General features: G+C 36.8%; 1 protein-coding gene across 1 annotated transcript; it reads left to right on the top strand.

Annotated features, from left to right (window-relative positions):
- The first annotated feature begins 241 nt into the window (after positions 1-241).
- Positions 242-1,284, top strand: LOC108466457 (PRA1 family protein F3). Its single transcript, XM_017766817.2, has one exon. The coding sequence runs from the start codon at positions 590-592 to the stop codon at positions 1,145-1,147; it is 558 nt and encodes a 185-aa protein (XP_017622306.1). The 5' UTR covers positions 242-589; the 3' UTR covers positions 1,148-1,284.
- The last annotated feature ends 16,059 nt before the right edge of the window (positions 1,285-17,343 follow it).

Here is a 17,343-nt window from a genome sequence, read left to right as displayed (position 1 = left end):
AGGAAATGAAAATGTCTGGTTGTTTAATTTTTACCTTCAAATTCTAGCTCTGTTTTATTTTGGAACTCATTTGGTTTGTAATAACTCTTTGATGGATTTCTATATACTCTCATTTTATGCCTGATTCAAGTTATAATTGTTCATGATCTTTTATTTGGAAAACAGAAGTGTAGAAACATTTATAAGATGCAAAACCAATAGTGGTTTTTTGTTATTACACAAACAGATAAAGATGGATACCAAAGTCAAAATATTAGGCTATTTTTTATTTATTTTGTTGGCAAAGAATATTAAGTTATTGTGTGAAGTCCAAAATAAAGTTATATGTAAATCAAAGGCTAATGCTGGATCTCACACAAATATCTAAATCATTCATTCGCATCTAGTCCTCACAATCATACTATAAACCCACCTGCACCCATCCCTTTTAATTTTCTATTCCTCTATTTTCCCAGCTCCTCACGCCTTTCCCAACTCTTTGTATTTCCCTTCACAGTAAGTTCTTGATCTTTCTTCTAAAGGTCAAACCTTTGAACTTCAACCCTCCCCCCTCCCAAAAAAAAAAAAGAAAAAAAAAAGAAAAGAAAACATGACAAACTACGGCACAATCCCGACTTCATCGACGGCAGGACCCTCGGCGAACATCGGATACCTATCTCCAGCCAAGGAACGTATCAAAGAAGGGCTTGGAGCTCGGCGTCCATGGAAACTTATGTTCAACTTTCACTCCATCAACTTCCCTGGGAACCTCTCCGAAGCTATTACCAGGGTCAGAACTAACGTTGCTTACTTCCGCATGAACTACGCCATGATCGTGCTTCTCATCCTTTTCCTTAGCCTTTTATGGCACCCCATCTCCCTCTTAGTCTTCGTAGCTATGATGGCCGCTTGGTTGTTCTTGTATTTCCTGAGGGATGAGCCTCTAGTTGTTTTCCGCCGTACGATCGACGATCGCGTGGTGCTGGTGGTGTTGGGGGTTTTGACCATCGTGTTCCTGCTGTTGACTGATGCCACCACCAATATTTTGGTGTCGCTTTTGATTGGTGCGGTTGTGGTTTTGGTCCACGCTTCCTTCAGGAGGACTGATGATTTGTATGATGAAGAATCCGCTGAAGGCTTGTTTTCTGGACCTTCATCTTCTTCCTGATTCTGGCTTTCTTTTGTAATTCTTTTTATGTGTGGTGAGTTATTATTGGCATATCTATATTATCTCAATTTTTTGGTTTTTTGTTTGATTGATTGTATGTTTGTAACTGTTGTTTAATTTAATGGGGGGTTATTTAATTTCTTCTTTAAAGTTGTTAAATTCATTTCAAGATGTTATTGTTTGATCCCCTCAATCATAATTCAATCCAAAGTTTGCTTTGACTTTTGAATGGTAGATTAAGGAATCTGTTGATCAGATATTTTTTTAGCGGAAAATGAAACTGGCAGGAATAGTATAAGAATATTATATTTTAGCCATTTATTTTGGAATGTTACCTTATCATAAAATTTTTTGATTAAATTATAGAATTGATTTCTATATTTTTTCGTTTCGAGTAATTTATTTTTTACGTTCTTTGAGCTTTTTTTGTTTTTCATTCTCATCTATTTCTCCGTATATTTTTTTACATTCTTAATTTCTTTCTTTTAACACATTAGGAAGTCAACTTGACAGTGAAGAAATAAACAAGAAGTTCAAAGCCATTGTTCCCTATAATTAAAACCCATAACTCCATACAATGTTTTTTTCTTTAGTGTCAATTCGACTTCCTGATATTTTAAAAAAATTAAAAAAATAAGAAAACAAAGGGAGAAGCAAAAGATAACGAAAAAAAAAGTTAAAAGAACAAAAAAATTAAATTGCTTGAAATAAAAATTATAAGAATTAATTGTATAATTTAATTTAAAATTTTGTTATAAGAATTAATTGTATAATTTAATTTAAAATAATAATTTAATGTAACACTTCAACTTATTGTTAATGGCAATTAACGACTCAATAACTAAAATATTATAACACGATAATGTAAATAATTAAAATATAAACGTAACATTTTAAGCATAAATAATTAGAAAAAAAATATGCATGAGTATAATTTATAGCTGTTCTAACTTTAATTTATCATAATTTGTTTCTCAAACCAAAATTGAATGTTAAATAATTGGAGAGACAAAAGCGAAGGCAATTAATATAATTTGAAAAGGTGAAGAGCGATGGGTCCTAATTAGGCTTCATTTTCATTCACATTGTTTTACAGCAAAAGGTGAAGGCACATGGATAGGGTGCAGTTGTCAGGGGTGAACAATGAGGGTGACACTTGTTGTAATGCACAAGATTGAAGGATTTGAGTTGAAGCCAAATATAAGGGCCAAACTTTCCTTCCGACAATGGGATTTATTCATCAATGTTTGAAATAAATTAATCCATAAAATATAAGGGAAAAAAGGAGGAGTTAGGTTGGCGAAATGGAAAGAAACAGAATCCTATGCCTAACATCCAGCATGAAGTTGGAAGAATGAGGCAATGCCACTTTTTGGTTTCAAAAGATGGATTGAACTAGTTTATGGGTCTTCTGCTCATATTCATTTCAATTTCTATATTTTTAATAATAAAAACGTATTTTTTTTAAAAAAGGATTCAAATCCAATAAATGTTTCTATTATCGGTCAGGGCAATCATAACGTCCATGTGGAACTCATGTGAGAACCCACCCACCAGTCATCGGTGGTGGACAATGGATTTATTGGGCAATCGTTCTGCCGCAGTCGTCCATTTCCAAGGAGATGTCGACTTTTTAAAATAATTTTTTATATAACATTATTTCTTAATATCGTATAAAATATTATCTAATTTTACTACATATTACTTGACTTGTACTTCGATTTTACTCCAAATGTTACATAAAACATTACGAATTTAGAGATAATGCAATTTCACTTTGGAAGCGCACTTAGAAATTTTATTTAGGGATAATAGTATATTTAGCAGGTTAAATTAATCTTTTTTTTAAAAAATAGAGGAATGGATAGATTTTCGTGATATTTAGGAAAATATATCGATTTTGAGGAAATAGTGAAAAAGTGTCCTATTATATGTATTTTTTACTTATGTGGCTGAAAATGCGTCTTACGGGGTACGCTTTCAACCAACGATAACATCTCGACGGTTAAATTTCAAATCCCCACAATGGCTAGTTTATTTTCTATATAAACAACCCAGTCATTTTTACTATTTTTCATTCAAATCCAATTCTCTCAATATTTTAGTTCTAATTTCTTCATAAATTTCTATCAAAATCTTGTTTTTTAATTTTTTATTTCATAATTTATTCGTTCCTCTTATTCATTTTGAAGACAACCACATTTCCGGCAAGCAATTGCAAATGGTAAGGAAAATTTTGTAATTTTTTAAAATTTTAATTGAGTTCATTTTTAAGTAGTTAACATTATTAAATTTATAATTTTTTTCTTGAAATAATTAAGCGGAAGATTGGATTTTGGAGACGTAGATACTAATTTGTCGTAATTCGGTGTAGCAGATTAAACTAATTATCGCACTTTATGAGCTTGAAAACAAGCATTTTTAGTAGACTTGAATTATGTTTTCTTAAGTTTTTAATAAGTTAATAAAATGTGCAAATTGAATCTTTTATTGACTTTAAGGGCTGAATGAGGCCTAAGGGTGAGCTAGCGCACTTTATGAGTGTGCAAGAGACTTTTAAAAGGCATACTAAACTAATACTGGTTGCTACGTCACAACACAGATGTCCGATGTTGCAACTTAGGGAGCAGAATGAAGAAATCTCAGGACTACCTTCAATGCCGCGACACAGTCTGAGGGTGTTGCGACATACCCCTGAAGGCAGCTTAAGAGGAGTACATTGACTGCTATGTCGCTACATAGGTTCTGGTGTGTCATGACATCGACTCTGGACGGGAGATAAACACGAAACAGGGGCATTTTGGCCTGTACAATCAAACTTAAAACTCAAGAACGTCAACTAACCTAAGGTTAAGGACGACAACCACTTAGAATTTATAAATAGGCTCCTTTGACACTTGTTATAGACACCATTCACTTAGCCTAGATTCTCTCTTTTAAACTTAGTTTAGTTTCTTTCTTTCTTATGTTTTTAGAATTTATTTTCACTTGTTCTTTGTTTGCAAGAGATCTGATTTGTGGAGATCATCAAACTTTGTAGATTATTTTCATCTTTATAAATTAGGCCTTTTTTTAAACTCTACAGTTTAATCCATTTATAATGTTTTCTTTTTACATTAACTCCATATTATTTATGAAAGCCATGAGGAACTAATCCTCCTATGGGGGATTAGCGAGTGGAGGTATGATCTATTAACTATTTTGTAGGGTAGATCAGTTATTTCAGAAAGGAAGAATATGAAACAAACCCTAGGCTTGACAACCCTGGTAAGTCATCAAGGTGGGAATTAACCCAAAATTGGTATTGCCCATCTGTGAACACCTTTACCCCAAACTAGTTTGGACTGTGAGGTTGGAAAATAAGTAGTCATTGCTGACTCATTGTGTTAGTGAAAGATTAGAAGATCCTGTTAAGTTAGCGACTAGTTGATTGACGAGGAACCCAAAACGACAGTTGATTGGGATTACTGAAGTGAGCTAATCACCCATAATCAAGATTTGATTCACTCTACTCTTCTATCTCTTGAATTTAATTTTTTTTATGTTATTTTATTTTATCATTATGAAAATATTAAAAACCCTTTTATTATGTTATTTTATTTTATCATTATGAAAATATTAAAAACCCTTTTATTATGTTCTCGTACTATAATTGATTTAGAGTACTAATTAGATCTTTTAGTGTTTAGGCTAGAATTGATCTAACACTCACCTCCCTTGGGTACGATCCTTAAACTACTCACCTACTTTATTGTAAAATTATATTACAACTCAACCCATATACTTGGGGATGCTGCCTTGTATTTCTATATTTTATTGCAGTATTCACACTCTAGACATTGGTACATCTGGAGGCAGTCACATACACAATTTATCTGTAAGGGCACTGTGTGTAATTGAACCTCAATTGTGAGAAACAAGATTCTTACATATGTCTCGTTTGTTCGTGGGTGTAAATTAAATCCTACACTTATTAGTGCTTTGGTGGAAAGATGGAGACTCGGGACATACACATTCTATCTTCCATGCGGTGAGTGTACAATCACACTCAAAGATGTAGCTTTACAACTCAGATTACTAATGGATGAGTCAATCATTACGGGATCAATGGTCATTGGCAGTTGGGGCAGCATTTGCGAGCAACTATTATGCATGGTGCTAGAAAAGGTTTTTGGTAGTCGGATAAAAATGAAATGGTTGGAAGATGAAGATTGTCATGCCCCAAAATATAGGAGGTTAATTGAAATAATTAACCAAGTAATGAATCAGTCAGCATGCAGATCTTTGATGTTTTTTGGCTTTCAATCAAACGATCTTCTCTGCAATTATCGTACCACAAACTACTTTGATTGTGGGCTCAAATAAATTAAATCATAACAATGAACTAGAAATTTTTTTCTCTTTTTTTATTTGGGGTGAAATTGAAAATCCTCTCTTCTTTAATAAAAATCAATATAATTTTTATTCTGGAAAAAAATTATCTAATAGTTGAGAATAAATTCTCTCTATTTTTCGGCAGAGTAACATTTTTTTAAAGTTGTGTGTTATACCCTACCAATGTCATCTATTTATAATAAGAGAAGGTAGAACCCTTGTTGAATTATAGAAGTTTATTTCAAATAGAAATACAACTTCTTAGACTAACTAAGAGAAGGAGATGGGGCTAACAGTGTAACACCCTGAACCCCTATCCGTTACTGGAATAGGGTTACGAGGTATTACCGACCAATACACAACATATAGCATTCATTCTCATACATCATTCAATACAACCACATTGTCCCTTATAAAGACCTACGAGGCCTTAAACATGCTTTAGAAATGGTTTGGGACTAAACCGATAACATACTATAATTTCGAAAAACTTAAATTTTTTTCATATAAATAGAGGTCACATACCCGTGTGAACAGGCCGTGTGCCTCACATTGCTAGTAGACACGCATATGTCTTAGGCCGTGTGGAAACATGGCATACCTACTGGCTTACATCACACGGCAGAGGACAAGCCTGTTGTAACACCCCATACCCGTATCCTATGTCGAGGCGAAATACGAAGCGATACTTAACTTGAACTCTTACTTACAACCAATTCCGAGTCTTCCTGACTTGTAAAAATTTAAAACTTTCTTAAACTTATCAATATATTCTTAATATGGGCTTAGAGGCACAAAACACACATCGAAAATCATTCGGGGCCAAACCGGGTCCTTTTGCCAACTATAGAAAAATGTTACTTGACACAGGGGCACACGCCCGTGTGACCATTCCAACATGACCATGCTGATGGCCCGTGTGTCTCACATGGCCTAAGCAAAACAGGGACACACCAGTGTCCTCCACCCGTGTGGAATTAATTCTAAATGTACACCTACAAGGGTTTTCACACGGCCTGGAACATGCCAGTGTCCCTAGCCCGTGTCCTTCACACGGCCATGACATGCCCGTGTCCTAGCCCGTGAGCAAAAACCTGGACATTCTATTTCTGAGGTCAGCAACCCCAAAATGTCACATGGCCAAGGCACACACCCATGTGCTAGACTGTGTTCTACACATGACTGAGACACATGGCCGTGTCTCTGCCCGTGTGTTTAATACCATGCATACTGACTTGAAATGTTTATGTACAGGGGACACACGGCCAGACCGCACGTCCACGGGGTAGACCGTGTGTCACACACAGCCTAGATACATGCCCATGTGTCTACCCGTGTGGACAAAAATAAGTTTATTTACCAAGCCTCTTTGTCACATTTACTTACATAACCTACATAATAACAACCAAAAACAATACAAAACTATTTCACGCAGCCAAATCAACCACAATAGACAACATTTGATTTGTGCAATTTACTCATCCATGAAACTAACACCATTTACATATATCAAAATGGATATTAGCCATCATTCAAGGCTTAATACAAAGTGAGGGATTTATCCAAGCCAACACATTTGGCCAAATTATAAACACACAAAACACAAGTCTAATCCTCTATACATGCCATATTCAAAAATATAAATCAAACTATGCTGAATGCTTCGGTTGATAGTGTGATCGATATCTCTGACTTCCTTTGATCCTTTCATCAACAAGCTCATAGTACACAAGTGGGCATAAGTAAAACTTACTCATCAATATTCCATACACTTCGTATAGTATATATTAAACTCACAATTCAAACATACCCAATAGGTACCTATATCACTCACAACTCTGTCATACTTTCCTCAATAACTAGAAATCATAACTTTCATCGTTGAACCATTTGAAATTCTATCGGATATTCCATAATCCTCATGCATAGGGTAAGTGTCGATGCCATGTCCTAGACATGGTCTTACACTGACTATCATCTCATAGTTGACACATGTCCCAGACATGTCTTACACTAGCACTTGTCTCAATGCTGATGCCATGTCCCAGACATGGTCTTACACTGGCTTTCATAATGTGGCAGATCGTTATGGCATGAATATCCGATTTATTTCCTAGGTTCAAACGGAAACTCTACTATTTCTATTGTCATCATACTTTCTCAATTCCACAGTCAAGCAATTCATACTATAATAATTCAATACAATTCAACATATACATTAGCAATGTAGTTGTATTATTTACATACAACTTACCTCGGATTATAAATGTGGCAACTACTTGATTTAGCCGATTTGTTTGGCTTTCCCCCAGTCTAGGCTCGGGTTCGGTAATTCTTGATCTATAATAGCAACAATGTACTCATTTAGTCTTTAATTAGCAATAAGAAATAAAAAATTTGCATCTTTGGTAAAATGACCGTTTTGCCCTAGATTTTGACAAAATGACCATTTTACCCCTATGCCTGAAAATCAATTTTTATCGAATTTATTCATTTCTCAAGACTAGCCGGACCTCTTTGACTCTTATAGAAACTCCAAATTCCAACTATTTCACACATTTATTATCTATTTTACAACTTATGCACATTAGTCCTTTAGGTGTTTTCATGCTAACACCTTTCACAAAAGTTGTTTATAAGACACCCAAGACTCATTTTCTTCCATAAAAATGTAGCAAACATCACAAATCCTTTCATGGAAAAACCCTAGACTCTCAATGTGACAGCCTTAAAACGACCCTAGTCAGAATGTGGTTTCGGGACCACAAAACCGAGGCATAAAAATAATTTAATATTCATTTTGATGCCTATGATATGTGTTAATTTGTGTGTGACATTTTTGATGATTTGATTTAGGGTTATAAATGTGAATTTCACTAAAAAGGACCTAGTAGTAAACTTTGAAAGTAGGATAGGGAAATGTGTGATGACTAATTGAAGCATGCATGCAAAACAATGGTTTTGCATGTCAAATAGCCCTCTTTTTATAAGTGGTGGCTGGCCATGACAAAGAAGGATGGGCAAAACATGTCATAGACATGTTTTGTTGGTGCAATATGGGAGGAAACATTAAACTAAGGTGAGGAATAAAGAAATGAAAAAAAAAAAGGAAAGAAGGTGTGTGATCCCCCATTGCCGTGAGTTGAAGAAAAAGAAAAAAATTTGTTCATCCTTTCTTTGAGCCAAAACTAGGAAGAAAAAGAAAAAAGAGAAAAGAAAAGCTTCATCCTTTGGTTCTTCTTGGCCGGTTTGAAAGGAGAAAGGTTGAAGATATTCGGCCATATTTGCATCTAAGTTAAGGTATGTTTGATGGTGTTCCATGAGATTCATGCATGTTTTTAGTTGCTAGCTTGAGTTCTAATTAGTCCATGGTTCAAAACTTTACTATGTCATGGGGATGATATTCGCCAAGGTGGATTTTGTGTTGATGCCATTGCATGTTAAATATGAAGCTTGCTAATGATACATGTGATGGTGGATTGATGGCTCTTGGACCTTCTTTTAGCATTTTTGGAGTGAGACATTAAGTTCTTTGTTTAACCATGACCAAAATCGAAATGATATGGTGTTGTGATGTATTCGCCATGGTATATCCATAAGAATGATTTATGCTTATTGCATGGTAGGTAAGATTTGTGTTTTGGATATATGTTTGTATTTGGTTATAATCAACTTGAGATTCGCCCTTGCACCTATATGTATATATGTTTGCACATGATGTATTGGTATGACATATATACTATCTCAAGGTATATATTTACTTGTGATGATGTTTGGTTATGAAGTAAATGATAGATGTGTATTGAGCTACAATATGTAATGCATTAGTTAGTAAAATGTATGCCATTCATGTGTGGTATTAAACATGTAATTGGCCTCAACACCAACATGCATAATCGGCCACATGAATGAGTACCTAGGTTGATGTGTTGTTCGCCATGAGTAAGCATGTTGAAGGCTTTATCTTGACTTAGAAAATTCGCTAAGAAGAGTACTAACAAATTTGTTGAGTTTAATTCATGAATTCGTACATATGTGACTTTAATGTCTAATGAATATATGTGGGCTAAGTACCTTGAATTCCTCTTGTCGATGCTCAAATGATTAAATCAATTTATTTCTTAAATTAAGCTCAAGAGCAAAGGGGACTAAATCCGATAAGGGAAGGAAAAAGTGAGCGAATAGTCGTTAAATCGTTCGACAACATCCGAGGTAAGTCTTCGAGTAACGACCCTACTTGAATTATATTGAAATGATTTGTCATATTATGGCGGATAGCCGAATGTGCGTAGGGACTACGCTGTAATGTCAATTGAAATCATGCTCTTTGTGTGTGGCTATTGAGCCGAAATTGGAAAGGTTTGATAAATGTTTTGTGGTTGAGCCTTAGTAACGAAAATGAAATATGGATGTGTCGTGATTATTGATATATGTGTACATGAGCATTTGAATGATACCGGGCTAAGTCCCAAGGCATTTATGCTAGTGATTATATCCGGCTAAGACCAAGGCATTCGTATGAAGTTGTTATATCCGCCAAGACCAAGGCATTCGTGCGAAGTTGTTATATCCGGCTAAGACCAAGGCATTTGTGCAAGTTACCAAATCCGGGTTAAGACCCGAAGGCAATTGTGCTTGCGGTTATATCCGGCTAAATTCCGAAGAAACTCGGTTTGAAGGTGAGCGTTTTGGTGCTGTAATAAATTCAATTAATACGCTCGAAAAACCCATACGATAAGGTATGTTTACATGTGCATCGGAAAAGTCGATTCGTTTGAAATAGTGTTCGTTCAATCAACTAACGAACTTTCGGCTCTTAGATAGGTTGATACCTTGTGTGTGTATATGTTGATGAAGTGTGAAGTAAGTATGATTATGAGAATGTGTATTAATAAAGTGATTCATTTAGCTATGTGAACGTAATACTTTAGTCAAAGCCGATTTCATTGCTTGAAACTTACTAAGCATTAAATTGCTTACCCTTTGCTTTGGCTCTTTGTTTTCTAGATTTTGTTCGTTAGCTATCGGATTCGGGATCATCAAGTCAAGTCATCCACACTATCAAAGCCCTTTGGTACTCTTTTAGTTGAACTCTGGATATGGCATGTATAGGACTACCCTTTGTTGTTTTCAAATACTTTTTGTGATGTATATGTGTACAGCCATGCGAAAATGGCTCATAGAAGTGGAGTATGGCATTAGACCATTTGTGTTTATGTATATGTATATGGTTTCATGATGTGGATATGGACTGGAATGGAAGTGTTGGGCACTGATCAGCCCTTGGAATGGCTAAATATGATCATATATGGACCTATGTATGACAAAACTCTAGTTGGTCCATGGAAATCACGAAATAGGTAAAGTTTACCTTGAAAACAGATGTTGACAGCTGCAGTGATGTGGATGTGAAAAATCACTAAAAATAGTAGGAATGGAATTAAATAGTGAATAAATTGTGTAAATGAACCTTGATGAATCTATTTTCATAGGATAGTAATGAAACGATCATATGAACAGTATGTTAAGAGATATTGAAGTTTTCGCGAGACAGGGCTAGAACGGTTTCTGGATTCCCTGTTCCGAATTTGGAAATTCATTGTAAATTAACCAGAGACAATTAGGAGTAATTCCATATATGTATAGATTCCACTTTGAGTCTAGTTTCTATATAAACAAACGGCATTAGTATTGAAGCCCTGCACAGGGAGATATCCAAGTTGTAATGCACGAAGGTCAGTGCAGTCGATCCCTGTAACATGGGAGACTTTAACTAATAAACTGTACTAATTGGCCTGACCAAAAATTCTAGAAAAAAATATGTAGATGGACATATGAGTCTAGTTTCAGAAAAAATTTACAAAACTGATTTCTGAGTTTTGAAACTCAAGATATGAATTTTAAGGCGACAGTGACGCAGTAACCAGCTAGTCTGGAAATTTTTAAAGGGACTGTGGAAATAATTAAGTTAAGTCTGTTAGCACCTCGTATTCGACTCCGGCCACGGTCGCGGGTACGGGGTGTTACACTCAATTATTTTACAAAATAGTACCCTTATTTGAAAGCTTATGCTTCAAAGATCTTAAAAGTACAAAAATATTTAAGAAAAGCCATTAGGATCACTTACTTGTGAAGGCTTAAAGTTGCTGAAATTTCAAGCTCTTAAACCTCTTTCTTTGCTGAAAATTTTGGTGGAGGAAGAAGATGAAAAGGGATGATATCATCGTTCTTTTATCTATTTCTATTTTAGTCAAAATAAGCCACCTAACCCACTAAATTTTAAATTTGACTTTATGACCGACAATGATCCTTTAAACGGGTCTAATTGCCCTTTAAAATCTCCCTATTCTGATTCTCTAATAAAATAACACCTTTAGCTATCAAATTAGGACTTTTGCACTTAATGCGATTTAGTCATTTTCTTTTTGCAATTGGGTTCACAAACATTAAAATTAGCTTACCAAATTTTTCATACACTAATATAAATATGCTATGACTCTATATCAATAATAAAATAATTTCTCTGACTTTGAATTTGTGGTCCTAAGACCACTATTCTAACTAGCCCCAAAATCGGGCTGTTACAATTCTCCCTCCTAGGGATTTTCGTCCTCGAAAATCTTACCAGCGAATAAGTTGGGGTACTGATCTCTTATAGTCTCTTTAGGTTCCCATGTGACTTCCTCGACTCCAAGTCTATGCCATAAAAATTTCACAAGTGCTACACTCTTATTCTTCAACTGTTTGACTTCACGAGTTAATATCTTGACAGACTCTTCGCCATAAGTCATGTCCGGATGAATCTCAACCTCTGACGGCGTAATCACATGCGAAGGGTCTGATCTATATCGACGTAGCATGGACACATGAAATACATCGTGAATATTTTCCAATTCTGGTGGCAAAGCCAATTGATAGGCAACTGACTCTACTCTTTCGGTAACCTCATAGGGTCCTATGAAACAAGGACTCAACTTGCCTCTTCTACCAAATTTGAGAACTTTCCTTCTGGGGGATACTTTCAAAAATACTCAATCATAGACTTGAAATTCAATCTCTTTCCATTTCAAATCCACGTATGATTTCTGTCTATCCGAAGCGGCTTTTAAACAGTCGCGAATCACTTTAACTTTCTCTTCGATCTCTTTGATTAAATCGACCTCGTGTATCAGACTTTTTCTCAGTTCAGTCCAATACAAGGGCATTTGAAACTTTCGCCCATACAAAGCCTCATAGGGCACCATTTTCAAACTTGACTGATAACTATTGTTGTAGGCAAATTCAACCAATGGTATATACCTTTCCCAACTACCTTGAAATTTAAGAACACAACACCGCAACATGTCTTCCTAGATCTGTATTACTCTTTCCGACTGATCGTCGGTTTGGGGTAAAATGTCGTGCTGAAACTCAACTTTGTTCCCAAGGCCTCTTGTAACTTTTTCTAAAATCTCGAGGTAAATCTCGAAGCCCTATCCGAAACAATCGACAAGGGTACTTGTGTAGTCTCACAATCTCAGAAATATACAAGTCAGCCAATCTCTCAAGGGAGTAGTCAGTACGCACCGGTATGAAACGTACCGACTTTGTTAGCCTATCTAAAATAACCCAAACAATATCCTTTTTCTTCGAGGTTAATGGCAAACCCGTCACTAAGTCTATTGTAATCCGATCCCACTTCCATTCGAGGACCGTTATAGGCTGAAGTAGACCCGAAGGTACCTGATGTTCAGCCTTCACTTGCTAACACACTAGACACTTGGAAACGAACTCTGAAATGTCTCTTTTCATCCCCGACCACTAGTACACTTTCCTCAAGTCATTGTCAATTTTCACACTACTCGGGTGGACGGATAAAAAACCCCTATGTGCTTCTCGTAGAATCTTTTGAATAAGCTCATTATCTTTGGGTACACAAACTCTATCTTTGAACATTAGACATCCATCAGTGCCAATCCAAAAATCTGATTCAATCCCCGATTCACACTGAGTTCTCTTAACTCACAAATCTTTGTCACAGCTCTGAGCTTCATGGATTTCTTGCAGAAACATTGGTCTAGCTCTCACTCTTCCAAAACTGAACCATCATCTAACAATGCCAAATTGGTGTTCAATGCTCTCAATATAGATAATGATTTTCTACTCAATGGATCGGCGACCACGTTTGCCTTTCCTGGGTGGTAGTCGATAATCAACTCATAATCCTTTAATAGCTCTAACCATCATTGTTGCCGTAGGTTCAACTCCTTTTGAGTCATCAAGTACTTAAGAATCTTATGATCAGTGAATACTCGACATTTTTCACCATACAAATGGTGTCTCCAAATCTTCAACGCGAACACTACAATCACTAGTTCTAAGTCATGGGTCAGGTAATTTCCCTCGTGTGGCTTTAGTTGTCTTGAGGCATAGGCTATAACCTTGCCTTCTTGCATGAGCACACACCCCAAACCATTCAAGGAGGCGTCATTATATATCACAAATTCCTTGCCTGACTCCGATTGCACTAACACTGGTACTTCGGTCAACAAAGCCTTTAACTTCTCGAAACTTTGTTGGCACTTTTCTGTCTATTCAAACTTGACATCTTTCTATAATAGCCTCGTCATTGGAGTAGCGACCATAAAAAACCCTTGAACAAACCTTCTATAGTACCCGGCCAAGCCCAAGAAGCTTCGAACCTCAGTCACATTCTTCGGTGGTTTCCACTCAACAATAACCAAGATCTTGCTTAGGTCAACTCAAATCCCATCACCCAACACAATGCGTCCTAAAAATCTAACCTCCTTAAGCCAAAATTCACTCTTACTGAACTTGGCATATAGTTTCTTGTCTCTCAAGATTTGTAACACAGTTCTCAAATGCTTCGCGTGTTCACCCTCATCGCGCGAGTAAATTAATACGTCATCAATAAAAACGACTGCAAACTTATCTAGATATGGTCGAAAAACATGGTTCATCAAACCATAAACACTGCTAGGGTATTAGTCAAGCCAAAGGGCATGACGAGGAATTCATAATGCCTGTATCTCATCCGAAAAGCAGTCTTCAGTACATCTTGCTCTTTAACTCTCAACTGATAATAACCAGACCTCAAGTCTATCTTGGAGAACACCGTGGCTCCCTTCAATTGATCGAATAAATCATCTATCCTTGGTAAAGGATACTTGTTCTTCACAGTTACCTTATTAAGCTGTCTATAGTTAATACATAACCTCATCGACCCGTCTTTCTTTTTTAAAAACAACATTGGTGCGCCCTACGGTGAATAACTAGGTCTCGCAAAACCTTGATCTGTTAACTCTTGTAGCTGTACTTTTAACTCTTTTAACTCTGTCGGGGAAATTCTATACGGAGTAATAGAAATGGGTGTCGTGCCCGGTGCCAACTCGATTCCAAACTCAATTTCCCTCACTGGAGGTAGTCCGGGTAATTCTTCCGGAAACACATTTATAAACTCACAAACTACTAGTACCGATTCTATCTTCAACTCAGACACTTGAGTATTCAACACAAAAGCGAGATAAGCTTTATATCCTCTTCTTAAATATTTCTCAATCAACATAGACAATATCACCACAAGCGATTTATTCGGTTCATTTGGTCCAACCCGAAGGACATTCCCGTTTTCACATTTCAATTCAATAACTTTCTCCCATAGTCCACTACAACACTATGAGAAGTCAACCAATCCATCCTAAGGATCACATCAAATTCATTAAACAGAAATAACATTAAGTTAGCCAGAAAACAATGACCTCTAATTGTCAAAAAACAATTTCTACACACTTGATCTATAAGCACATGTTTACTTAAGGGGTTAAACACTTTTATCACAAATTCTATGGGCCCTACTAACATGTTTATACGAGGTATCAATTCCATACGAATATAGGAGTGGGTCGACCTTGGGTAAATTAAAGTAACAACAGATATTTCATGGATAGAAAAGAACCCGTAATCACGTCAGGAGACTCTGCCTCTTCACAGGCACGAATAGCGTAAGTCCTTGTAGGTGCTCTGCCTTCAGACCTCACTGCAGCATATCTGGGTGCACCTCTACTAGAAGCTCCGCTTCCAAGGTTCTTTTGCGGTCTACCCTTTAATGGAGCACTACTTGCCTTCACTTCTTACTTTTTCTCTCCCTCGTTTACCATCGGGACAGTCTTGGATGAAATGGTCCAGTGACCCGCATTTAAAACACCCTCTTTTTTTACCTCAACACTCATCGAAATGGTGTCTACCACATTGCGAACACTCTGGCCTATTTGGTCGAGCACTACCGACATTTGCGACAGAAGCGGTCTGAGCTCTAGAAGTTGCATTCTGCCAGTTCTTGTTTCTATTTGGAAACCCCACTGAAACATTCGATTAGGTAGCAAACTCTCTTAATCTTTTATATGAGGACTGATGTGATTTCCCCAACTGTCTCTTCTTTGAATCCTGTGACTCAATAGCTGCTTTCCTCCTTTCTTTTACTAGTTCCTCTACCTTTCATGTTCTCTCGACGAGCACTACAAACTCTCTTATCTCTAAAATACCAACAAACACTCCGATATCTTCATTGAGGCCATCCTCGGACCTCTTACACATGGCGGCTTCTGAGGACATGCACTCCCGCGAATATTTACTGATTTTCACAAACTCTCGTTCATACTTTGTCACTTTCCTACTGCCTTGCTTCAACTCTAGGAATTCCTTCCTTTTCTGGTCTATGAACATCTGGCTAATATACTTCTTTCGGAACTCTTCTTGGAAGAATTCCCACATTATTTTCTCTTTTGGTACCACAGACACGAGTGTGTTCCACCACTGGTAAGCCAAATCTTGCAAAAGCGACATGGCACACTTCACGCACTCCTCAGGCGTGCATGACAATTCGTCAAATACCCTGATGGTATTCTCGAACCAAAACTCTACTTTTTTTGGGTCGTCATCGAGATTTTCCCGGTATTCTTTAGCCCCTTGTTTACAGATCTTGTCTACTGGAGGCTTCTCTCTCCTAATTATGTCCGCACCTTGCAGAGTTACATGAGTATACTGAGGAATAGGAGGAGGTGGGGGAGGTAGAGTGTTCGGGTTCGAACGAACGAACTCTGTGTACCAAGCATCCATCATTCGGAGATAGGCTTCTCTAGCCCCTCAGCCTTGGGCCATAGTCACAGGCTCACTCTCAACTATATAAAAACATAATTTATAATCGTCAGAAATTGTCACACTACCAGTATACAGTTATGGAAAGTATAGCTAGACTCGTACTCATGTTAGGTTAGTCCTAGAACCGACTAAACCATGCTCTGATACCACTAAATGTAACACCTCATACCTGTATCCTATGCCGGGGCAGAATATGAGGTGATACCTAACTTGAACTTATACTTACAACCAATTCCGAGTCTTCATGACTTGTAAAACTTTAAAACTTTCTTAAACTTATCAATATATTCTTAATATGGGCTTACGAGGCCCAAAACACACATCAAAAATTATTCGAGCCAAACTGGGTCCTTTTGCCAACTATAGAAAAATGTTACTTGACACAGTGGCTCACGCCCGCCTGACCATTCCAACATGGCCGTGCTGTTGGCCTATGTGTCTCACACGGCCTAAGCAAAATAAGGACACGCTTGTGTCCTCCACCCATGTGGAATTAATTCTAAATGCACACCTACAGTGGTTTTCACACGGCCTGGCACACGTCCGTGTCCCTGGCCCGTGTGCAAAAACCTGAACATTCTATTTCTGATGTCAGCAACTCAAAATGGATAATATCATAAATATTCAAAGCATCAAATCATGAGCTATCATAGAATTTATCCCTA

Source organism: Gossypium arboreum, chromosome 2 (genome assembly GCF_025698485.1).
Source record: "Gossypium arboreum isolate Shixiya-1 chromosome 2, ASM2569848v2, whole genome shotgun sequence".
In the NCBI taxonomy this organism is placed as follows: Eukaryota; Viridiplantae; Streptophyta; class Magnoliopsida; order Malvales; family Malvaceae; genus Gossypium; species Gossypium arboreum.
This window is presented reverse-complemented; position numbering and strand designations above follow the sequence as displayed.

What these genes read in the sequence shown, in the direction of transcription:
- LOC108466457 (XM_017766817.2), top strand. Translation starts at nt 590, where the DNA reads ATGACAAACTACGGCACAATCCCGACTTCATCGACGGCAGGACCCTCG.